The sequence below is a fragment of the Lemur catta genome, chromosome 20, assembly GCF_020740605.2.
Source record: "Lemur catta isolate mLemCat1 chromosome 20, mLemCat1.pri, whole genome shotgun sequence".
Taxonomy (NCBI): Eukaryota; Metazoa; Chordata; class Mammalia; order Primates; family Lemuridae; genus Lemur; species Lemur catta.
In genome coordinates this window covers 19,585,993-19,610,419 of record NC_059147.1, presented here as the reverse complement: position 1 = coordinate 19,610,419, position 24,427 = coordinate 19,585,993, and the positions used below count along the sequence as shown (strand labels likewise).

The 24,427-nt window shown below is 41.5% G+C and overlaps 2 protein-coding genes across 2 annotated transcripts in view; both read left to right on the top strand.

Moving 5' to 3' along the window:
- Positions 1–1,811: 1,811 nt before the first annotated feature.
- On the top strand, positions 1,812–11,579 carry TAT (tyrosine aminotransferase). The gene is made up of 12 exons (XM_045533233.1): positions 1,812–1,910; positions 2,891–3,143; positions 3,304–3,408; positions 5,048–5,115; positions 6,022–6,180; positions 6,386–6,524; positions 7,339–7,391; positions 8,186–8,338; positions 8,610–8,738; positions 9,177–9,260; positions 9,987–10,085; positions 10,517–11,579. The coding sequence occupies exons 2-12, from the start codon at positions 2,903–2,905 to the stop codon at positions 10,655–10,657; spliced, it is 1,371 nt and encodes a 456-aa protein (XP_045389189.1). The 5' UTR covers positions 1,812–1,910; positions 2,891–2,902; the 3' UTR covers positions 10,658–11,579.
- Positions 11,580–16,186: 4,607 nt separating this feature from the next.
- ZNF19 (zinc finger protein 19) overlaps positions 16,187–24,427 on the top strand; it is a 62,277-nt gene continuing 54,036 nt past the window's right edge. The window contains exon 1 of the mRNA XM_045533230.1: positions 16,187–16,207. The gene's annotated coding sequence lies outside the window, so the exon portion shown is untranslated. The remainder of the gene's footprint in view (positions 16,208–24,427) is intronic.

Below are 24,427 nucleotides of genomic sequence, written 5' to 3'. Positions count from 1 at the left end.
CATTCAGACAAGCCACATTTCAAGTACTCAAAAGCCATTTGTGTCTAGTAGCTACAATATTAGGTAGTGCAACTACAGAACAAATGTATAGAATTTATTTTTTATGCAACCCCCAGACCAGCTATATAAGTATTGTATAAACATAGAAAACATTTGGAAGGGTACACGAGAAATGACTAAAGGTAGTCATTTCCATGGAATGGTGATTGTGGGGAGGGAAGGTGATCAGGATTTAGTTTATGAACATCCCTATTTGAATTTATTATATAAGGATATATCATACTTTACCAAAAAAATAAAAGAAGGCTTATTTTTTTCAATACAGTCAGTCAATGTATAGTAATTTATTTTAAGGAAATAATAAAATATGTGAACCAACATTTATGACAAGGATGTCCTTGGCAGCATATGGTAGTTCCCCCTTAGTCACAGTTTCATTTTCTGAGGTTTTAGTCCCATGTGGTCAACCATGGTCTGACAATATTAAATGGAAAATTCCAGAAGGAAATAATTGATAAGTTTTGAATTGTGTGCCATTCTGAGCAGCTTGAGAAAATCTTGCGTCATCCTGCTCCATGCCACCTAGGACATGAGTCATCCTTTGTTTAGCATATCCTGTTGTAGACACTACCTGCCATTACTGTACAGGAATAAACGTAGTTATAGAGTTCAGTACTGTCCACAGTTTCAGGCAGCCACTGGGGGTCTTGGACGTATCCCTCCAGGATAAGCAGGGGAAACTGTGTTCAACCCTACTGGAGACTTAAATCACTGAAACGTAGATGGAGAAGAAAGAACTTATGTAATAACTCTTTGTCTTCCAATAAATAAACATAGTATCTGAAGGCTGAGGGTCACTGAGGCTTCTCTTAACCCTTGAATAGGTGGTTTTTTCCATAGGCGCACAGGAATGTTGGGATTTCTGCTGTGGACTTTGTGCTTTGCTTAGCAAAGTTGTTTTGTGTGGATCCTGTCTGACATTTTACTCTTCCAATAGTTCCACAGCAGGTAAATGAAGAATTCACACACAGTAGAAAGATAAAACTGCACAGGTGTCGGCTGTCTTGGAGACCCTGTACTTTTTAAGATATTTGTTGAATAGAACTTAATTTATTTTAACTGCCCAATTTGTTCTGGGTGGAGTAAAACTTTGTGGACTAACAACAACAACAAAAAAGGGGTGCAAGATGTAGGCAGTGAAAAAAAAATGTTGCCAAATAAGAGGTAAAAAAAAATGTTGCCAAATAAAGGGTAAAAAAAAAAAAAGTTGCCAAATAAGGGGTAGAGCACGATCCCATCTGTGTTTTGAAAATCTGTAAAATTATGTATGTATGTCTTATCTATTACCTATTTACCTCCATCTATCCATGTGAATGGATAAAAGAGCCGAGTCATCACTGCCTGCCCCTGGGAGTGAGAATGGGGTGTGCGGGCAGTAGGATGCAAGGAAGGACCCTCACTTTTTACTTTATATATCTCTGTACTGTTAAAATTTTAATAGATTGTGTTGTAACAAAAAAAGATTTAATACAAATGACCAACTGTCGTCAAAACTACCCCCTGGCAGTCCTCACAATATCGCACAAAGTGCCCAGAGAGAGTTAACACAGAGACTCCCAGGTGTTTGAAGTGAGGACAAATTCCTGATTTGAGGGTGGTGGGCGGGGTTTGGGGCTAAGAAGCAGCAACGAGCTCGGAGGGGAGGGGAGGGGCCACGGAAGGGCTGGGTGCTGCTCAGCTCTCACACCCAGCCAATAGCATGAAAGCCTCAGGCCCCACGCCCAGTCGTGGAGACTATTTCTGGAGTCAGCCTTTGCATCTGGGTTCCTCGTCACTGCACCTTGTCAAAGAAGGACGAAGTGAGCTTCTAGGTTTGGCTGCTTGAAGGCTGCTTCTTCTTCACTCGGAAGGTAAAGACCTCAAGCCTCAGCTGATCTAGGGGTTGTGATTGGGTGGGATGTTTGCTTTTTTCATTTTGGTCTGTTGACTTCATTTCAGTCCAGGGCTGTAAGATGCATGTGGGAAGGGGCTTTACTTTTATTAACGATAATTTTTTTTTTTTTTTTTTGACAGAGTCTCGCTCTGTTGCCTGGGCTAGAGTGCCATGGTGTCAGCCTAGCTCACAGCAACCTCAAACTCCTGGGCTTAAGCAATCCTCCTGCCTCAGCCTCCCAAGTAGCTGGGACTACAGGCATGCGCCACCATGCCCAGCTAATTTTTTCTATCTATATATTTAGTTGGCCAGATAATTTCTTTCTATTTTTAGTAGAGACGGGGTCTCGCTCTTGCTCAGGCTGGTCTTGAACTCCTGACCTCGAGCGATTTACCTGCCTCGGCCTCCCAGAGTGCTAGGATTACAGGCGTGAGCCACCGCACCTGGCCTTGTTAACAATAATATTAACACTAAATTTCTAACAAGGTGGAGTGGTTCTTCTCAGTTCTCTGCAGAGAGCAAGACGCAGAATGTTGAAGCATTAGGGAGACTCTTTTTTGGAGAGGGTCTGCATGGAAAGAGGGAGCAGCTATGTTTTAATTGTTTTAACGATTTTCATGTTATTTCTCCTTGGTTTCACTTAGAGCATAGTTAAGCTTTAACAGGGATCACAGTTGCTCATAGCCAATCCTACTTACCATACATAAGGACTCAACTGAATGCGCTCTGCTAACATTGTAGAGTGGGTTTGGTTCTTGCTTTACTTTTCATCTCAGCAAAAAGTCTTAAAATTCCCCTCATTCATAGTAAAGCTACTTTACAAGAAAAAGTAGGGGGCGGGGAAGAAAGGAAGAGTGTGGAAAGAGACACCTACTGAAGTCACCTTGATGTTTAGGTCCAAATGTAGCATAGCGCCCTGTTCCCAACATCATGGAGACTTCCTTCTTTGCCCTGTAGGCTTTGCTAGTGATGGACCCATACGTGATTCAGATGAACGGCAACGGCAACGGCAACCTCCCCTCAGTTCGGGATGTGCATGTCAACTTCAGCGGGAGAAGCTCCGTGCCAGGAAAAATGAAAAGCAGGAAGGCCAGATGGTGCGTGAGGCCATCAGATATGTCCAACAAAACTTTTAATCCCATCCGGGCCATCGTAGACAGCATGAAGGTGAAGCCAAATCCAAACAAAACCATGATTTCTCTGTCAATTGGTGAGTTGGGGACACAAGACTGAAGGGCTGTCATTGTCCCCATGCCACTCCCATCCTCCTGGGCTGGTTGGAGAAGATGGGAGTGGAGGGTGAGTCTAGTGCTGGATATGGGAGGGTAACCTCTTGGTGGTTCTTTTTGTTTTTTTCCTCCCATGACAAGGGGATCCAACTGTGTTTGGAAACCTGCCTACAGACCCTGAAGTTACTCAAGCAATAAAAGATGCCCTGGACTCAGGGAAATATAATGGTTATGCCCCAGCCATTGGTAAGTTCCTCCATTGGTAAGACTCTATACCTGGTGGCTTCCAAATCTTTAGTGCTCTTATAATAGGACTAAACTTCTACCAATTCTCTTCACTTTCCTGATGCATAATTCCTAAGGAGAGGCTAAGATTAAATGGCCCTTTGGGTTTTGGGAAAGGAGTCTCAGGAGGCTTAATCATAAGGCATCAAAGTCCAACGTCTTTCCTGGCTTCCTTTGGCATACTGGCACTTCCCCTTAAGGCTCCCAAATATACCTATTTCTTAAACAATGCTTCTATCCTACCCTTACAAATTCTAGTATGAAGGACTTGAGTCTGGCTGGAGCTGCTTGCTTACTGGGTCCTCTAAGTCCTAAATTAATTTACTTATTGCTCTTTGTAAATAGCTTCTTTGCTTTATTTCTTCTCTATTTATTTAAGGCTTATCTTCATTACATCCTGATCATTTTGAAATGTAATTGTAGCTGTTTAAGATGAAAGAGGTGAAAAGCCTGTAGTCCCAGCTACTTGGGAAGCTGAGCCAGGAGGCTCGCTAATGGGCTATCATATTGAAGGATAAAAGGTTGTTTCTGATAGAAATTACTCCTGTTTAGCTTTAATTATTTTCTTCTATTAAAAATTTCCACCCTAAAGATCCTGGCAAAATAAGTGATTCTTTGAACTTTGTTTCAGTGTTGCACATTTTTCCCCCTTGTGTATATGTGTACATAGAAACATATTCTTAGTGCAGAATAAAAACTCAGTTTCATGCTAAAATCGTATTTTAAAAACACTTCAAAGAGATATCAGGGACACGGTTTTTAGGGTGATTGCTTACATTTTATAAAGTTTCATACAATTAAAACCAAAATCATGACCAAAAATTAGATTATAAAAAATGTTTGTAATGATTTTAATATCCAAAATATTAGGGAACTAATTCAACCTGAGAAAGCAAAACCAAGTCTCCATTTCACAAATGTTCAAAGGATCTAAACATTTTTATGCCAAAGGAAATATGTCTAGAAAAGTGTTCTTTCTCATTAACAATTAAGGAAGTGCTGATTTACATAATCTCAAGAGATCCATTCATATCTATTAACAAACATTATGAAGTAGTGCCTCTAGCTTTGCTAACTTGTTTTTTTGGACAAAAGTTTTTAAAAATATTATAACGGGCATGAAACTGCCAATACTTCAAGCTTGTAAACCAACATTTGGAAATACTGCACAGGAAAATAATTCAAAAGAAAAAATTTTTACAAAAATACTTATAGGAATGTTATATAATGTAAAAAACTTAGACCACATGTATCAAATGCATTGATTATAACTTTTCAAAAAATACAGTCCTTAAAAGAGATTTAGAAATAATCTAAATCCTTTATTTTACATAGAATAAAACATAATCACAGTAGTCAAGACAGTGCAGAGTATTTTATAGCTTGGGGAGGTCTTCTTACTGTTTATACATTTGAGTTTATACTAAAATTGTAAAATAAAAAGTGAATCTCCTTTATCTACAGTGGCTGAGAGCTAAACTAAATAGAATGTCCTCTGAGCAGGGGCAGAAGGCAGACTGAAGCCCATGTTGACCCTCTGGGGCACAGCTGTCAGCTGAGGAATGAAAACTCCACCTTCCACTTTCTACTCTTCTTTCAGGCTACCTCGCCAGTCGAGAGGAGATAGCTTCTTATTACCACTGCCCTGAGGCACCCCTGGAAGCTAAGGTGAGCCTTATACAAGGTACCAGCTCTGAAGCAATTTAGGGTAAACTATATCCCTTTTCCTTGTTTCTGTCCCACAAGGAGTAAGAGTTTCAAGGGAGAAAAAGTGGAGGATAATTCCCCTTTAGCAATTTGAAGACTTCTAATACCGTTGGGGGTCACTGATTAGTGATTATATTTAATGTCATTATGGTATGATAATGACATCACCTACAACTTATGTGGTGTCTGTCTGAAGGAGGCTCAGAGAACCCAGAAATTGCCTATATTTGATTGTCTGCAAAGGATCATTTGAGAATAATTCATAAACACCAAACCATTAAATTGTTAAATTTTACCAACAGGTTCTTTTCTTATTTGTAGCTTTTCTCATTCACCTTAAGGTCATTCAGACAGAAAGACAGAGGTAGCATGGCATATTGGGTTGATAGCAGTTCCAAGTTTAAATGATGCCCTTTCCTCTATAGTCTACTGTGTGGGGTCAACATTTTCTAGCATAAGAGGTGTTATTTATTTTCTAACGTAAGAGGTGTCTTTTATTTTCTAACATAAGAGATGTATTTCAGAGAAGAGACAGGCTTCAAATCTCTGGCCAAAAGTAAATAAATAACCAAGTGAAAAAAGTCTAAGGTCAGTAGGGTCTCTCATGGAAGTTTGCTGAATCATGGCCAATCTGTCCTTTTAAAAGTGATTTGTATATTAAGAGGCCAGCAGTTTTTAACAGGTTAGATATGAACATACATGCATGTATTAATTTTCTTTGGATTTGGCTTAGTACAGTCCCTATTACTTTACTTAGAACTTGTTAAAGTAAGTTCATTATTGTTCCCAACTCATCCATCCAACAAGTTCTTTTCTTCTGTTGCTGTTGGAACCCCTAATGAAATTAACCTTTTATTTTCTTCACAGGATGTCATTCTGACAAGTGGCTGCAGTCAGGCTGTTGAACTTTGTTTAGCTGTGTTGGCCAACCCAGGGCAAAACATCCTGGCTCCGAGACCGGGTTTCTCTCTCTACAGGACTTTGGCTGAATCTATGGGAATTGAGGTCAAACTCTACAACTTGTTGGTAAATAACTTTTTAATTTTAGACTCAAGTGCTCAATTACTACCCTGTAAAAATGTATGACCACTACCTCTGGAGAGGAAGGTCTGAAAGTGGGTGGCTGAGGCCAAAGACACATTTTATTATTTACATTGCATTCTTGGGTTAAGTGAGTATTTCCCCTAAATTTTTCAGAATCATCTTAGCCTCACTCTTTCTTCTTCCTTAGCCAGAGAAGTCTTGGGAGATTGACCTGAAACAACTGGAATCTCTGATTGATGAAAAGACAGCTTGTCTCATTATCAATAATCCATCAAACCCCTGTGGGTCAGTGTTCAGTAAAAGTCATCTTCAGAAGATTCTAGCAGGTAAGTCTGGCAGACTTCAGAGGAGGAGATGGGGACAGAATCCTTTAGCTCTTTCGTGGAATGACAACAACAAGAAAAAAAGCCCTTCCCTAAGTTTCAAGCATGTGATGGAGGTAGAGGGATTCCGCTGGCATCTCCAGTCAATAGTGTGCCACAGGAGTGGTAGGACTTGCCTAAAAGAAGGAGAAAAAGAAAAAATACTTGCCTTTTCACCACTCCCATCATGTAGAAGGAGAAGGTTGAATTATCTAGTTAATTAAATGGCAAATTTAGGCTCTGTGTCCTGGAAGATTATTGGAAGAATTTTTTTTTTTAATTTTTGGTGCATTTTTTTTGTTGTTTTTTTTCTTTTTGAGGCAGAGTCTCACTCTGTTGCCCGGGCTAGAGTGCTGTGGCGTCAGCCTAGCTCATAGCAACCTCAAACTACTGGGTTTAAGCAATCCTATTGCCTCAGCCTCCCGAGTAGATGAGATTACAGGCATGTGTCACCATGCCTGGCTAATTTTTTTTTCTACATATTTTTAGTTGTCCAGCTAATTTCTTTCTATTTTTAGTAGAGACGGAGTCTCGCTCTTGCTCAGGCTGGTCTCGAACTCCTGAGCTCAAACAATCCTCCTGCCTTGGCCTCCCAGAGTGCTGGGATTATAGGCGTGAGCCACCGTGCCCGGCCAGATTATCAGAAGAATTTATAGTTCTTAAAGAGGAAGACAAAACACACAAACAGGAAATACAAAGCACAAGAAGATCAGGTGAATATTAGGTGATAAGGCAATTCACATCGAAAATAGTTTCAGCATGTTTCTCTCATTTTCAGTGGCTGCAAGGCAGTGTGTCCCCATCTTAGCTGATGAGATCTACAGAGACATGGTGAGTCTTGCTCTGGATGTATCACTATGATATTCTCAATCCCATAAATTATTTTATGGGATATTTAGAGGTAGAAACCAGAATAATCAGAAGCAACTCCTTTCAGTACAGAAAATCAGCATCACTCCAATTTTAGCAAATACAAACTGCTTAGCCAGTTTTCCAAAACACTTTCCAAAGCACTCTGGAAGTCCAAAGATTCTTGGAATTCATTTGGTTGCAAAACCTGATTTGACGTGACATAAAGGTATCTGTAGATTTTATATATCCCACTTATAGATCTATATATTTGTTAAGACTATAGGGGAAGTCGCAGAAATGTTAATATTCTTGATTATGGGTACCACCCTAGAGTGCTCTGGAAGTGTTACATAAAGTATGGTAAATGTCCTACATGGCCTTTCTAAAGTCCAAACCATTCTGCATTCTGCAACATATCTGGGGCCAGGAATTTTGGATAAGGGATTGGGGGCCCATATTTTATTTTTAAATCTGTAACTTTAATAGTCACTGATTTCACAGAGCCAGCTTCTTGGAGTTATACATATTACTGTGCAAGGGTCAGTTTCCTCACTGTAGGTTTCCTTTAATCTAGACCAGACACCAAATTAAATGTCTTTGGATAATGCCCCCTGAAGCCTCTTAGAATCCCAATCATGCTTCAGGGTAGGAATCAGCCATTAACCCGGGCCCCCTGTCCCTAGTGATATAAGGAAAAGGAGGTGTGGGAGGTGTGGGATCTGGAATTCCAGAGGGAAGTAAACAAGAAGGCAACCAGCACCTCTTCTCCTCAGGTGTTTGCGGATTGCAAATACGAACCACTGGCCAACCTCAGCAACAATGTCCCCATCCTGTCCTGTGGAGGGCTGGCCAAGCGCTGGCTGGTTCCAGGCTGGAGGTTGGGCTGGATTCTCATCCATGACCGAAGAGACATTTTTGGCAGTGAGGTGAGAATAACGTGGCAAAATAGTTGGTGTAATTTAGGGTATGCATTTACTTTGTGAGTGACAAGGTAGGCTTTTCCCCCAACTTTTTTCTTCTTGGCAGTCACACAGCAGATGTGTGGCAGAGCTGGGCTATAAACCCAGGTGGTCGAAGAAGGCCACTAGGCACCATTACTTCCCAAGATTAAAAATCTGATAGAAAGAAAGGTCAGAGCAAGAATCCCCCAAATAGGGACGCTTAAGAAAAACTAAATATTTCTTGGGCGAATTTTAGATCCGAGCTGGGCTGGTGAAGCTGAGTCAGCGGATACTGGGACCCTGTACCATTGTCCAGGGAGCTCTGAAAAGCATCCTGCGTCGCACCCCCCCAGAGTTCTACCACAACACTCTAAGCTTCCTCAAGGTAAGGGCAGCCCATGTGCGGCCTTCCACTTGGGGAGTCTGGGAGTTCGAGAATGCCACCAGTGGAATTAGGAATAATTGGTTCTAATTTCTGGAGCACTGTCCCAACATAGGGCTTCCGTATCAGGAGGTATCATCAGTGTAACTATCCACCCATACATTTCTCTCACTTGTGGCAATTCACTCTGCTCCTGGCCAAAAACTTCAAGTGATGGAGCTTTTTCTGGCTGACTCCTTGTGCCAGAAGATCAAAACTAGGTTCCTGGCCTTCAACCTATTTTTGATGACTTGGTATTTCTTTTACTTTCTTTCTTTAAGTAAAAGAAAAGTCATCAAATTTATTTTAACATGTATACATGGGAACCCTCAGAAAATGAAGCTTCCGGTATTTCTTTTACTTAAATTTTGATCCTTGATTTCTCTCTGCCTCCTCTTGTAGTCCAATGCTGATCTCTGCTATGGGGCACTGGCTGCCATTCCTGGGCTCCAGCCAGTCCGCCCTTTTGGGGCCATGTACCTCATGGTAAGTATGCGGATGGCAGGCACTAGATCAATGCATGTTATAGAGCAAAGGGAAGCCAGTCAGTAGGACTGCCACCATTCACAAAGACAACCGGCTAGGATGGTGAGCCAGGTTAGGAACTGTCCTATTCTGAATTTTCCCACTGATGTAATTTAACCTTGGTGCTCATAAAACTCTTAAAATGACTTAATTCTTCAGTACAGAGAATCATTTAATATGTAGACACAGGAAATATATAAGACATAAATAAGAGGCTTTCCATACCATTTTAGTTCTCAATTGGGAGTGATACTGTTTCCCTAGGGAGTTTTGTTTGTTTTCAGAATGACTTGCTGGTGCCATTGCCATTTTGTGGGCCAGGAATGCTAAGTATCCTGCAATGGGTTGGGCAGGGGCGGCGGGGATGGGCAGTCCCATGCAATAAAGAATTGCCTGGCCCTATTGCTAATAGTGTCTCTTTTGAGAAACACTGGCATTCTATTTCCAGCTTTCATTTCTTGGCATCCAGGAAGGAACTCTTCAATAAACTAAAATATTAATATAAATATATCTTCTCTTCCCTGAGAAAAATTTCATGAGTTCATAAGTGCTAGAGCACTCTTAGTTATTGGTGGTAGAGTTCCAAGGTATCTTTTAAAGTAGACCATACCTTAATTTTTAGCATAGGAAATTGGCTGTTTCCTCTCCTTCTGATCAGTATGCCTCTCTCTCCTATTATTGGTATAGGTTGGAATTGAGATGGAACACTTCCCAGAATTTGAGAATGATGTGGAGTTCACAGAGAAGTTACTTGCTGAGCAATCCGTCCACTGCCTCCCATCAACAGTGAGTGCTTGTGTCTCTCTCAGGACAGTCTCAACAGTTTCTATAGCCCTGGGAGTTCTCTCTGACCTGGTTTTTAGCTTGACTTTCCCTCCTCCAACAAAGCGTATTCTCATTTGATAAGATTCAAACTGATAGGTCTCATGGCCTCTATTTAAAATTTGTTTCTCTCCCATCATTATCCCATGCATACTGGGAAGAACAGTTGTAAACATACATTCTATGTGGGAGGAAATCAAGCTTGTCCCACAAGTCCCTTTTAAGATGAGTTAACTCAGTTACTAACTTAGCACCATAGTGATGGGGAATGAATGAACTGATGGCCCTGACAAAATGGCATCACTGCTTCTTGGTGATTAGAGCCCTGGCCATTTTAGGGTGGTCTTAGTACCAGATTCAATTGCTCTGAAAATAACGGGCTCTTATTTTTGCAGTGCTTCGAGTACATGAATTTTTTCCGAGTGGTAATCACAGTCCCCGAGGTGATGATGTTGGAGGCTTGCAGCCGGATCCAGGAATTCTGTGAGCAGCATTACCACTGCGCTGAAGGGAGCCAGGAGGAGTGTGACAAATAGGCCCTCATCCATTCTCCTGAGGATGTATCCCACCTGGGGTGGGCTGGATTGGGCCCTGCTGTTCCTCAGGGAGTCAGGTGGCCCTACTGGGAGAGGGGCTTCAACAGCACCGTGTCAAGTATTCAGGATTGCGCCTGCTCTTCCCGTGACATCCACATACACGCTCAATCCAAGATTCTCCTCTCCCTCTGCTCTGCTGGAGTGACTCACTAATTCATTAATCTGCCCCCCTCCCATGTGATTTCCTCCTTTTTTCCTGAGAGTACCAGGTGAACAAAGTTTACCAGAAAGCAGTTGAGACAAGAAAAACATGAGTTCAGAATGAGAGAAGCAAAAGTTTGAGAGAACTTGTACCCTCCACCATTTCCTCATACACTAAGTAAGAACACACTCTCTCCAGTCAGCTCTGAAGCCCAGCTCTGTTACTGCCTCGCTTCAGGTACACCTCGCTTTATGCAATGGAATTTATAACTGGAAAGAAGTTGGGGACACACATATTTGGTTAATTATATTCTAAACATATTAGGCAAAGTTGCTATTTGAAGGATCCCTGACAGAAACCTTTTTGCTGATGTTTTTTGTAAAGAATTATTTTGTGATGCAAATAAATATCCTTTAATTGATCAACTTCCTAAATTTAGATTTGTGTGCATCAGGCTTCCTTAAAGTGAGGGCACATCTGTATTAGAAAAAGGAGGAATCAGAGAACCTTCCAGAAAGACTGCTGTGTAAGGGCCAGAAATATCCTCACTATTATAGAATCATTATTTTTGCTGTAATGTTAATACTGATTTATTAATATGTTATATTATCTTTTCATATGTTTTCTAAGAAACATTTATACTGACAAGGTCCTTTATTTTGCCAAGGGCATAAATTATTGTTTTTGTTCTTTTTTTTTTAAAATAAATTTTACCAAGTATGCTCTTCTGTGATGTGTTTTTTCTCCTCTGCGGGGGAATTTCTATCCCCAGGCGCTGCTCAGTGTGACTGCTGCATTACCCACTCGGTTTCATTTATTTTTCTGTAAATGTTCTGACATTTGGAGTTACTTAAGAACCACAATTCCTAAAATATTTTATTTGGGAGCTCAACTTCTGACTTCCTACTTACAAACAAGGCAAACCAGAGGCAACAAATTACCACCTCTGGCCTTTGTCTTTACACTTGCAACTTTTTTGGATCCCCAGCCTCTAGTTCCAAATTCCTACCTTTGCCTAGATCCACCACCACTCACTAGGGAACAAAGGTGCACTGGTTCAGCTTGACCCAGCAAATGAAGGGTATCCCAGACCCTCTTTCAACATGAGCTTTTTGTGTGCGAATCCTCCTAGGCCCAGTTGCCTGTTTAATTTTTTCTTATCACCTCCCTTAGAGGAGGGAGCCTGAAGTTATCTTGCAAGGTTGGGGACAGGATTATACCATAATCAGTCCGAAGATTCCTCACCAAGGGAAGTTCTCCTTACTGAGGAGAGGAACTTTAGGTCTCAACCCTGTGAATCACACCCAAATAATTTCCTTTACAAAAATAAACAACAAATGTCCCCTTCCAATCTAAGTTTGAGTTCAGTGAGCTGACACTAAAGTTTACTTTTTAATTTTCCTCAGCAAATCCAGAATGAACATACAGTCATTGAGATGATAAATATTTCAGTTTCCTGTATGTTACCACTGCTGATAATTTTCCAAAAATGCCTGGCTCCTCTTTTCCTTTTCTTCCATCCAAGCCCCCAAAGATTTCCATCCAGAAATAAACAGGAATACTTGGTTTAAGCTAAGACGTTTTAGCTTCACACATGACAGAATTCTACTCAGACCTTTTAAGTTTCCAAATTTCCTTGGTATCTACATTTTGATAAATTAGGCAAATGAACAAACTGTTAAAAAATAATACACGTGCACTGGACAAATTTCAAACGACAGAACCAAACATCACCCTCCTTTCTCATCCCTGCCCTTCAGCACCCAGTTTCTTCTCCTCTGAGGGAATCAGTTATCAGTTGCTGGTTCGGACTTCAAGATTATTCTGTGCACATGCAAGCGTCTGTTTCTGAACTTTTCCTTTTTTTTAAAATCAGCTACCACTAAACTTTACAATTCTGCGCCCTAGGGAAGTCATAGGAGGCATGATATTTCTGAGGTGTCCGTCACGTCCCGGGTGTCTCCAGATAAAAAGGAACCCGGGCACCGCTTCCAAACAAACTTAAAATTCCTAAGAGAGAGACAACTGCCAACTGCTTTGCGGATGGTGGTGTCTGAGCATCTTGAGATAAAAAGGTCGGAGGCGAGGGCTCAAAGCTGCGAATTCACCCGTCTTTCTGTGCCGGAGCACCGCCTCCCGGGTAACTGGCAAGTATCGCAGACGCGATGTGATGCCACAGCACGTCGGACTGCAGCCCACAGCATCCATGAGCTGCGGGACTCCGCGAGACTCACGGCTTGCGCGGGAGCGGATGCGCGGTGGGGTGCGCTGCTCAGGGCGCATGCGTATGCGCGGGCTGCGCATGCGCGGACGCGGGGTTCCAGACACCGACTCTGAAGGGTCCGCGAGAGACTGTCCGTCTCAGTGGCTCCAGCTTTTTCTTCAGGCATTCCGTTTTGTTTCTTCCCTCAGCGTCATCTCCCAGACTCGCTCCCCGTTTCGAGTTTCTCTTCTTCCTTTGGCCCCGATTTGGGCCGTATCTAGTGGAAGGCTCCCGGGAAGTTCACAGATCATCCCTGGGCGTTGTAAACACCTGTTAATCCTTTCCCAGCTCTAGGCCACTCCTGGCAAGTCCGATGAGCTGTGAAGCCGAGCAGAAAATCCCTTTAGCTGGTGTCAGTTCCCAATAGAATGCCTGCCCCTGGAACTCTTCTCCAGAGAATCGTGTCCCTCACGGTCCTGAGTGCCTGCCCTTAGGATCTCTACTCAGCCAAAAAAAAAAAAATTGAACCCGCCTCTCCCTACGCGCTTGTCAAAGATACAGCCAGACACTAAAATGGTAAGGACAGATTTTAATCCGTAACATACTATTGGGATAGGGAAGAGTTCAGCACAAACTGCACACGACTTTGTACAGAGGTGACACAACCTTTTAAAGGGAGAGGGAGTGCTCACTAGAGTCAGGGAAGTGAAAATTTACAAAAAGCGGAAAAAGGGGTTGGTCCTTGTGAAACCCATCTGGGTTTGTTAAGTGGTGCTTGTGGACGTTGGCCTTCTACCCTCCCTCAGGGGCTGGGAAGCAAGGATCCATCTTCAGGTGCTGGCTGGAACAAACAGTGAATTCCTTTGGCTGCCTGAGCCTTTTCAGGCAGGTACTTTAAGGGAGTTAGGGACATTCTAGGGATATGGAGTTTTGCTGTTAGAAACTATTAATGTTTTGTTCACATCTGTTGAGGCCGAGTCGAGAAACAGCTCAGAGAAGACTGGCTAGAGTTTGGTCAAGGAGAGACTCTGTCACTCTACATGCTCTGCACATTACTGTACACATCCACATGCTCTCTATGGGCCACATTGTTTCACAGCACTTTCCGAGGAGGCAGTCAATGCTGACGTTTCAGATTGAAGTATATTATGTAGGAGGCGATGCCCAGTATCTCAAAGAAAACAATCAGCAGAAAAACTAACGTGTGTGTCATAATTTTTGTCAATGTTTAACCACAGGAAAGAATTCTTGCTCATTATTTGATAATCAAAATTCTATGTATTTTTACATGATGTCCCATTTAAAAAGTAAATCCACAAGTGTGCTCCTTTTGCTAGTACATGAATTAAAACTGGAACAATACAAAAAAGATTAGCATGGTACTAGCAAATCAAATTCAACAGTACATTCACAAGATCATTCACCATGACCAAGTGGGGTCTATTTCTGAGATACAAGGATGGTTCAACATATAAAAATCAATATACCACATTAACAGAATGGAGTACAAAAACCACATGGTCTTCTTAACTGTTGCAGAAAAATTAGTTGACAAGATTTGACACCCTTTTGTGATAGAAACCCTCAACAAACTAGGAATAGAAGGAAACTGCCTCAACATAATAAAGGCCATCTATGAAAAGCCAACATCTAACATCACGCTCAATGGTGAAAGACTGAAAGCCTTTCTGCTAAGATCAGAAACACACCCACTCTCACCACTTCTCTTCAACATAGTATTGGAAGCAATTAGGAAAATGAAATAAAAGGCATCTGGATTAGAAAGGAAGAAGTAAAATTATCTCTGTTCACAAATGACATGATCCTATATGTAAAAAAACCCTAAAGATTCCACACACAAAACTCATTAGAACTAATAACTGAATTCAGCAAAGTTGTAGGATATAAAATCAATATGCAAAAATCGGTTATTTTTCTATATACTATCAATGAATGATCCAAAAATAAAATTAAGATACAATTCCATTTACAATGGCGTCAAAAAGAATAAAGTACTTAGGAATAAACCTAATCAAAGAGGGAAAACTTTGTACAATGAAAACTATAAAACATTGGTGAAAGAAATTAAGACAAAAATAAATGGAAAGACATCCCACATTCATGGATTGGAAGACTTAATGTTGTAATGATGTCCATGCTACCCTAAGCAATCTACAGATTCAACACAATCCCTATCAAAATAGCAATGGCATTTTTTACAAAATAGAAAAAAATCATCCTGAAACTCATATGGAATCTCAAGGGACCCTGATCAGCCAAAATAATTTTGAAAAGGAAGAAGAAAGTTGAAGGTGCCACACTTTCTGATTTCAAAAGACATTACAAAGCCACAGTAATCAGAACAGTGTGGTACTGCCATAAAGACAGACAAATGGACCAATGGATTAGAATAGCCCAGAAATAAACCCTCATACGTGTAGTCAAATGATCTTTGACAAGGGTACCAAGACCACTTGGGGGAAAGGACTATGTCTTCAACAAATGGTTTTGGGAAAAGTAGATATCCATTTTTAAAAGAACGAAGTTGGACCCTTATTTTACACAATATAAAAAATTAACTCAAAATAGATTAAAGCATTAAACATAAGACCCCAAACCATAAAACTCCTAGAAGAAAACATGGGAAAAAAGCTTCATGACAGATTTGGCAGTGGTTTCTTGGATATGATACTAAAAGCACAGGGAACAAAAGCAAAAATAGACAAATGGGACTACATTAAGCTTAAAAACTTTTGTACATCAAAGGATACGATCAACAAAATGAAAACACAACCTATGGAATGGGAGAAAATATTTGCAAATATACATCTGATAAGGGATTAACATCTAGAATATATAAAGAACTTCTGCCCCCTCCTCCTCCCTCTCCCTTCAGTTATATAGTATTCTGTACTATATAACTGGTTATACCATAATTTTTGCCCATAAATTTTGCCTATCACCAAAGGATTGGTTAACAGATAATTGCTTAATAAATCCATTATGGTATACTTTGTTTTGTAGCTTTGGAGAACACCAGGAGAGAAGCCCAAGGGCAGAGCAGCTTGCCCAAGAAGCAGTGACAGCAGATGTGGAGGCTGCCCCGCAGAGGCCTGCCTGGAGGGAGAGTGAGAGCACCTGCCAGGTGAGAGCATGAGTCATCCTCTGACACTAGTGGGGATGGCACTGCTGCTGGGGGAAATGCAGTGCAAATGACAGTGAGAATGACACTAGGCTCTCCCCCAGTTTACCACTTCTCCCTGTGTCTCCTCACTCAACTTCTCCACTGCTCGTTTCTAGTGTTTCTGCATCAACTGCTGCCTTCTCTTTAAGAATCATTGAGTCCCAAAGGTTCCCATCCGTGAAATGTGTCCCTTTCTGATGCCATCTTAACCATTCTTCAGTAACCATGAGTTTGTGACTCCCAAATGTGCATCTCTAGTCTAAACCTCTCTTCATTTTTTTTTTTTTGAGACAGGGTCTTGCTTTATCGCCCTGGTAGTGGCATGATCATAGCTCACTATAACCTCAAACTCCTGGGCTCAAGCAATCCTCCTGCCTCAGCCTCCCGAGTAGCTAGGACTACAGGCATGCACCACCATGGCTGGCCAAGGTTTCTATTTTTTGTAGAGACAGGGACCTACTATGTTGCTCAGTCTTGAACTCCTGGGCTCAAGCAGTCCTCCTGCCGTGGCCTCCCAAAGTGCTAGGATTACAGGCATGGGCCACCGTGGCTGGCCTGGACCTCTCTTCCGAACTTCAGACTTGTGGATCCAACTACCTTCTCCCATCTTCGTTTGGAGTTCTCAAATTCATCATTTCCAAGATCTCATTCCTATCTGCTTAAATCTGGTGTTCTTCCATTGAGTGTTCCTTGTCTCAGGAAATGGCCTCTCCATCTAATTGTACAAGCTAGAAACTTAAGCACCATCTTTAACACCTCCTTCTCCTGCATTCTGCCATATCAAATCCTCACAAAAATCCCTTGGATCTGGCCCCTTCTATCTGCACTGCAGACTCTAATCCAAGTTACCACTGGCTACCTCACTTAACTGGTCTAACCACATCCGTTCAGCTCACCCACAATGGATCCATCTTCTCAGCATTGTGGCCAAAGTGATTTTTTTTTAAAACCTCAAATCTGATTTTGTGACTCACTTTGACCCTCTGGTAACTTCACATAGCCTTTTATATGGACTAGAATCCCTAGCGTGGCCCCCAAGTTCCTACATGATTAGGCCCTGCCCTCTTTCTTCCATTCTCATCCTGTGCCACGCACCTGCCAGCTCTTGGGGCTTTCCTACTATAAGGCTGTGCTGCCTCCTGCCTTTGCTTACACTCTTTCCTCTGCCTGTATCATTAACTCCTATTAATTCTTCAAAGTGCAACTCAGGGAAATCTTCTGCTGACCTTTTGCTTTGATCTACTTCCTTTTCTTTGTTGGTTTTTATCTTACTTTATTATTGTACATATTCCTTTGAGTGGTTCCGACATTCGATTAATGTCTGTTTCTATCACTAGACTATAAACTCTCTGTGCCCAGGGACTGCCTGTTCTTGCCTCTCATTGTCACCTAGCAATTAATTTTGCATAAATGAATGACTGACAACAGTGAGGGTGCCTGTTTGCCACCCTTAGCCACTGCCATCCGCTTGGAGACACTGCAGGCCACAGTCCCATCTCTTGCTTCCTGGGTGTTCTTCAGAGGAAGAACCATCCACCAGCCAAGAGCTCATGCTCTGGACGCAGATGGATCTGAGCCCATTTTGGTTCTGCCATTTACCGGCTGTGGCTTCTTAGCCCCTTTACGTCTTCCAACCTTGGCTTTCCTGTCTCTAAAAGAGGGTTACCACTTACCTCTTAAGGGATTTATTGTGTTTTTTTTTCACTGTTCTTTCAAACATATCATCTAATTCACTGTCCATTTTCAGATTTCCTAATTGTTTCCTCAATAGGAAACAGATTCTTTTTTGAATCTAGGATCCAAAATTCACCCATTGCATTTCAATGTCATATATCTTTAGTCTCCTTTAATTTAAACACAGTTTACCTGACTTTTAAAAAACTTCTTGTCTTTCATGATGTTGACAGTTTTGAAGAGTCCAGGCTCGTTACCTGGTGGAATGTCCCATATTCAACATTTGACTGTTGCCCCCTGATTAGATTCAGGTTAAACATTTTTGGCCAAAAGGTATCAATGACGAGGTGTACTTCCCAATGCACTCCACCAGAGGGCACCCAATACCAGTTTATCCCATGATTGGCGTTGCTAATTCACTCACTGGGTTAAGGTGGAGTCACAGAGCTGGGTACACAGGTTCTCGACTATGCTTTCCCACCACAAGTGCCTCTTGATGGAACTGGTAGTTATCATTGACTTCAGACTACTTAAAAAAATATTTTATTATAAAAACTTTCAAGTATACACAAAAATAGAATAGTATAATGAATCTCAAGGTATCATCATCCAGTAACAACAATTACCAGCATTTTTCTTTTTTAAGAGACAGGGTCTCACTCTGTCGCCCAGGTTCGACTGCAGTGGTGCGATCACAGCTCCCTGCAACCTGGAGCATCCTCCAAACTCAGCCTTGCGCCTCAGCCTCTTGAGTAGCTGGCACTATAGGTGTGTGCCACCACTCCTGGTTAATTTTTAATTTTTTTTGTAGAGATGGAGTCTTGCTGTGTTGCCCAGCCTGGTCTCAAATTCCTGGCCTCAAATGATCTTCCTGCCTTGGCCTCCTCAAATTCTGGGATTACAGGCATGAGCCACCATGCCTGGCCTCCTTTTTTTTTCTGGTATATTTTAAACAAATCCAAGACCTCATAGAATTTCACCCATAAATACTTTTGTATGTATCATTAACAAAACTTTAATTTTTTTTATGTTTTTATATACAACCATAATGCAATTTTATCATCTAACAAGATTAAAAATAATGGCTTAGTGTCATCTAATAACCAAACCATATTCATTACTTTTGAGTTCTATGCTTTGAGCCTAGAAAAAGAAGAAGGGCTAACACACAAGTTCCTGAATTCTACAGGGGGCATTTGGGAAAACATTTTACTTACAAGTTCTGCTTGTTCTGCTGGTCCATTTTGGCAGGTGAATGCTAGTGGTAGATGCATGTTGTTGGGGATATTAGACAGTAGTTCAGTAATCCAGAAATTATTGTAGTTTTTCTCAAACTGCACATAGATCACCTGGGGGTCAAGTGAAACTGCAAATTTCGATTCCTGTGGTTCTGGAGTGGGTCTGAAATTCTTCATTTCCCAACAGGCTTGTTGTGATTTTCCTCTAATGTGGTCCTAGGGTCTCCCTGGGGAGCGGGTATAAACTCCAGCCCTGCCCTGACAGAGCTCCAGGGGAGGTGGTTGCGGAAGTTTACAGTGTGCCTTTTACAGGATGCTTCTTTGTCCTGGCATGTGGCCTAATGCCTAAGTGTCTGCCCCATGACCAGATGTCCCTCTCACAGGAAGTTTGTTTATACTGACAGACGTCATTGTGGCTCTTTCTTGTCTGGCCTGTGTCCAGTTTATTCTTACCAAGATAGCCAGTGTCTAGGAGAGCCCTGACCAGGAGGAGAGTTAGGTTTAGGTGTGTTGGTCAGGTGAGACACAGAGGAGGTAGCACAACAAAACACATGAAATAACAGAAGCAGTTTTGCTTACTTACAGATCCTACAGAGAAGAGGGTGTCATGCCTTGCAGGGCCAATGGGAAGCAGGGAATTGTCTTGGACATGTATGCAACCAGCAGGGAGGGAGCGAGAGAGAAAGAGAGAGAGCGAGGGACCTGTGGGCCAAAGCTTTTATTGGTGTCTAGGGTATTACCTAAGTAGGTTTCCTTTGGGGATTTCTAATTGGTGTGTTTAGAGTAGGCAGACATGAGCTCCCCGGGGTCACACTGTGGCTGAGAGGTGGTCACTATGGCATCTCTGCACAGTCCATGCAGCATATGGTGTCACTGGGGCCAGTCAAGGAGGTTGTATCCAGCTGTCCCATAGGGAGGCGATCACCAGGAGGCAGTTGTACAGGGCAGGTATCTGGATGGACCACTTTGAGGAACTGGGAGGAGGCGGAGAAGAGGAAACAGTATCTTGGGTGACTGAGCCCTGCTTCTGGTGTGAGAAAGTCCAACTTATATTTAAAATGGGTGCTGAGGCAACATAAATTTATAAGAATTCACTACAAAGCTGCTAGGTAATGCCAGCGATGCTGGTCTGCAGAACATGCTCTGAGTAGCACAGTGTTCGTGGAAAGTGAAACCTTGATATTTTGCATATATATGGTAAGAAGGACACATCTGATAAGAAGAAACAGGTTAATAATACCGGAAGTCCCTTCTAGCACTTAAATTCTTTGACCTTTGGTTCTAACCTCTAGCAGCTGCAGAAGTAACTAAGCACAAAGACTCCACTCCTGGGAAGGAAAAAAAGCAAGCTTGAATTAAAAAAAAAAAAAGACAAACTTGAAACCATCTAAAAAGCTGTGGTAGGTTAATTCTGATTTCTCCTGTGTAATTAACAGTTCCAGTGTCTAGTTCCATGCATCCAAAGCACTGCCCAGACTGTCATAGACTTTGTTCTTACCTTTTCCCCTCTCATATTTGGTTCTCCGGGCAGGCAGATAGTCATTAAAAGCACACAGAAACCAATCTAGGGAGGTGATGCCCAGGATTTTGTAACTCTAGCAAGCATCCGAGGAGCTGGATGCCTAGGCACATAGCTGCTTTGGAAGTTAGTTTTAGTCCTATGAAATTGGAGGAATGGTTGGAAAGTTTCAAACAGTTTACTCATGCTTTAATCTTAGAGTTATCATATTGGTGTGGAATTTGGCCAGTCAGCCATCAAATATTTATTGTGCATGTACTATGTGGACAATAAGATGGAAACATTCTAGTGGTAGGATAAACAAAATAAACATGCAAACAAGTAACTAAGGTAATTTCAAGTACTGAGATGTGCTATAAAGAATTGTAAAAGAATTAGAACAGACCCAAGTTTCCCTTGCTTCAATCTTTACCTCCTTTCCTTTTGCCTCTCTCTGCTATCTCTCCTCTTTCCTGTTCCTTTTTAAAATCTCCCCTTTCCCTGATCTTCAAATGGCATTAGACAGCTCTCGAAAGAACTGTTTTAACAGCTGCCAAAATCAGATCTCACCAACAATCACAAGAAAGAGGAATGCAAAACTCAACATATCCCACTCATTTCAACTTCGATGTTTGGCAGCAGTAGTTACAGATAAAGAAAATTGCACATTGGGACAATGCCATAGCCACAAACCCCTCTCTTCTCCTTGCCCTGTACAACCTCAGTCCTTCTTTGGCCAGGCAGTTACTTAATATATTTGTTTATTATTATTAGCAGTCACTTTGCACCCTAACTCCCGCTCTTACCCCAAGCCCTAGCAATCACTAGTCTATTTTCTGTCTCTATGAATTTTCCTATTCTGGACATTTCATATAAATGGATACAAACAATATGTGGTCTTTTGTAGCTAGGTTTTTTCATCTAGCATAATGTTTTTAGAGTTTATGCATGTTGTAGCATGTATCAGTACTTCATCTTTTTCAATGGCAGAATCATATTACATTGTATGGATGTACTACATTTTGTTTATCCATTTATCAGTTGATGAACATTTGAGTTGTTTCCACTTTTTGGCTATTATGAATAATGTTGCTATGAACATTCATGAACAACACTGTGTGAATAGATGTTTTCATTTCTCTTAGGAATATACCTAGGAGTGGAGTTGCTATGTGATATGGTAATTCTATATTTAACCTTTTGAGAAACTGTCAAACACTTATTATACGTCTTTTTTATTTCAACTATCCTAGTGGTTATCTCATTGTGGTTTTGATATGCATTTCCCTAATGACTAATTACATTGAGCGTCTTTTCATGTGCATGTTGGCCATTTGTATATCTTCTTTGGAGAAATGTCTGTTCATATTCTTTTCCCATTTTTAAATTGGGTTATTTGTCTTTTTATTATTGAATTGTAACAGTTCTTTATATATTCAGGATACAAGTTCCTTATTGGATATATGATTTGCAAATATTTTCTCAGTTCTGTGGGTTGTCTTTTCACTTCCTTGAAAGTGTCCTTGGAAGCACAAACGCTTTTAATTTTTATTATTTTGGTGTAATATTTAAGAAACCATTTTCCTAACCCTAGGTTATGAAGATTTACTTAGTCATGAACTTCCCCACATTTTCTTTCAAATAAAGTGAGTCCCCTTAGAAAGAGCCATTGAGCTCTCTGTTCTTATGGCCTCCCTCTCCTCCTGGACAGAATCTCTGTGCCACTGTGCCAGAGTGGGGGGGGGCACGGACTATGGTCCACTTCTGAAGTGGCACACCTGCCTTGCTCCACAGATGGAGCACTGGATGTACATGGCAGCCCCTAGTCTTTTCAGCTTGTTCCTCCTGCCATGGAACCTATGAGTGAGCTAGGGGGAAGGCAGTTGGGACTCAATATTCTCAGCCTTCTGTGCCTAGATAGATCTCTGCAATACAAGGGTGGGGACGAGGTTTTGGACAGGAGCCCTAATCTAGTCCCCTGCCTGGAGAAGAGCTTCTGAATAGTAAATGGAAGGTGAACTGGGGCGGGGGGACAGGTAAGAAGAGGCAGGAAACCAGTTAGGGAGGGTCTTGTAGAAGTTCAGGTGACATTTTAGGTTGGTTTGGATTAATACTGTAGCAGTAGAGATGGTGAGAGGTGGTCTGATTCAGGGTATAGTTTGGAATTTGGGCTGATAGGACTTGCTGATGGATAGAATGTGGGAGGTGAGAGAAAGAATCAAAGATGACTCTATTCCCCCAAGCCATTCCTTTAACCATACTTTGCCATTATGAGAGTGGAGAGGCAATAAAATATAAACCAGAAACTTTCTTCTTGGAAATTTGGCCAAAAACCAGATTATAAAGCAATCAGTCAGTATATATTTGCCAAATGCTTGTAGGTGGCAATTGATTAGTTCATATGCTACATGGTATGAACACAGGCAGCTCTTCAGAGAACCAGCATAATTTGCAGCCTTGCTTGCTTCAGTAATATTACTATTAAAAATACAAGCCAACTTAGTTTTTTTAACCTCTATATTACCCCTCCCCACTTGCCACCCCACTTGACCCAGCACTTCTGAGCTATGGCTTTAAGATTCAACTTCCCTTATTTCTCTTAAACAGGAAACTTTTAAATGTTGGCTCTGTTTTATCTGGATCTTTAAACGTGTCACTGTGTTTCTCAGAATAGGAGGTTCTGTGATTGGTTAAATGTGCCTTTCCCCCCCTAAATATTATAAAAAGAATGAACCCTTTACATATAATGCAATGAGATCAAGGTCTTCATTCATTGAACAAATATTTATTGAATGCCTACCATGTGCCAGGAACTGTGCTAGGAGTTGATTATAGCACAGTGAATAACACAGTCCTTTCCTCACAGAGCTCAGTCAAAGAACATGTAAATTGGTCAGTTTATTACAGTATGATGAATGCTATGACAGTAGAAAACTCAGCAGTGACATCCAACAAAGTGTTGGGAGGTCAAGCCAGGAAAAGCTTCCAGAGATGTTTTAGTTTAGACCTGAGGGATCAAAAAATGAGCCAGAGAAGTTAGTGTGGGGAGAGTAGGATATTTCAGGTTGGAGAAATAGCATGATCTAAGATCCAAAGGAAGATGTGTGTGTGGTATCTTGGTGAAACTACAAATATGAGGTGGGTGGAAAGAAGAGTCTAAGAGGGAATGATAAGCGAGGGACACCAGTGTCAGATCATGAAAGGCTTCTAAACTACGTGAAGAAATGCGGACTTTCCGAATTTTTAATACAGTGTAGATACTGTATTGAAGTGGGTAGGTTGGAGGCAAGAAGACCAGTCCATCATTCAGGAAAGAGATGATGGTGGCATGAACAAAACAGGGAAGAAGAGGATGGGGAAAAGAGATGCAGATGAACTGAAGAAACTCCAACCAGGTAGAACCTACAGTTGCTGGTGGAGGAAGTCAAGGGCAAAGTCCAGGTTTTTGATATGGCAACAGGTTGAAAGGTGGGAAAGAGACCCAGAATAGATAAGGAAGTTTGGCATAGTCTGGGGTGGAGGAGAGGAAAATCATGAGTGAAGTATTTGGACACTGAATCTGGGGGTCTTCTGAGGTGTCAAATCAGGGATTGGATATGCAGATCCGGACCTCAGAGAAGTCTGAGCTGGAGATACATATTTGCAGGTCATCTACATATAAGTGGTGTTTGAAATCGTGGGGCTGGTGAGATAGTCTAGAGAGAAAGCATACGGTGAGGGAAAAGATCTGTGCCTGAGCCTTGAGGAACTCCAACATTTAATAGGTGAGTA

What these genes read in the sequence shown, in the direction of transcription:
- TAT (XM_045533233.1), top strand. Translation starts at nt 2,903, where the DNA reads ATGGACCCATACGTGATTCAGATGAACGGCAACGGCAACGGCAACCTC. An exon ending in ATGAGATCTACAGAGACATG is followed by an intron (nt 7,392 to 8,185) that starts GTGAGTCTTGCT and finishes TCTTCTCCTCAG; the next exon opens with GTGTTTGCGGATTGCAAATA. An exon ending in TTGGGGCCATGTACCTCATG is followed by an intron (nt 9,261 to 9,986) that starts GTAAGTATGCGG and finishes TTATTGGTATAG; the next exon opens with GTTGGAATTGAGATGGAACA.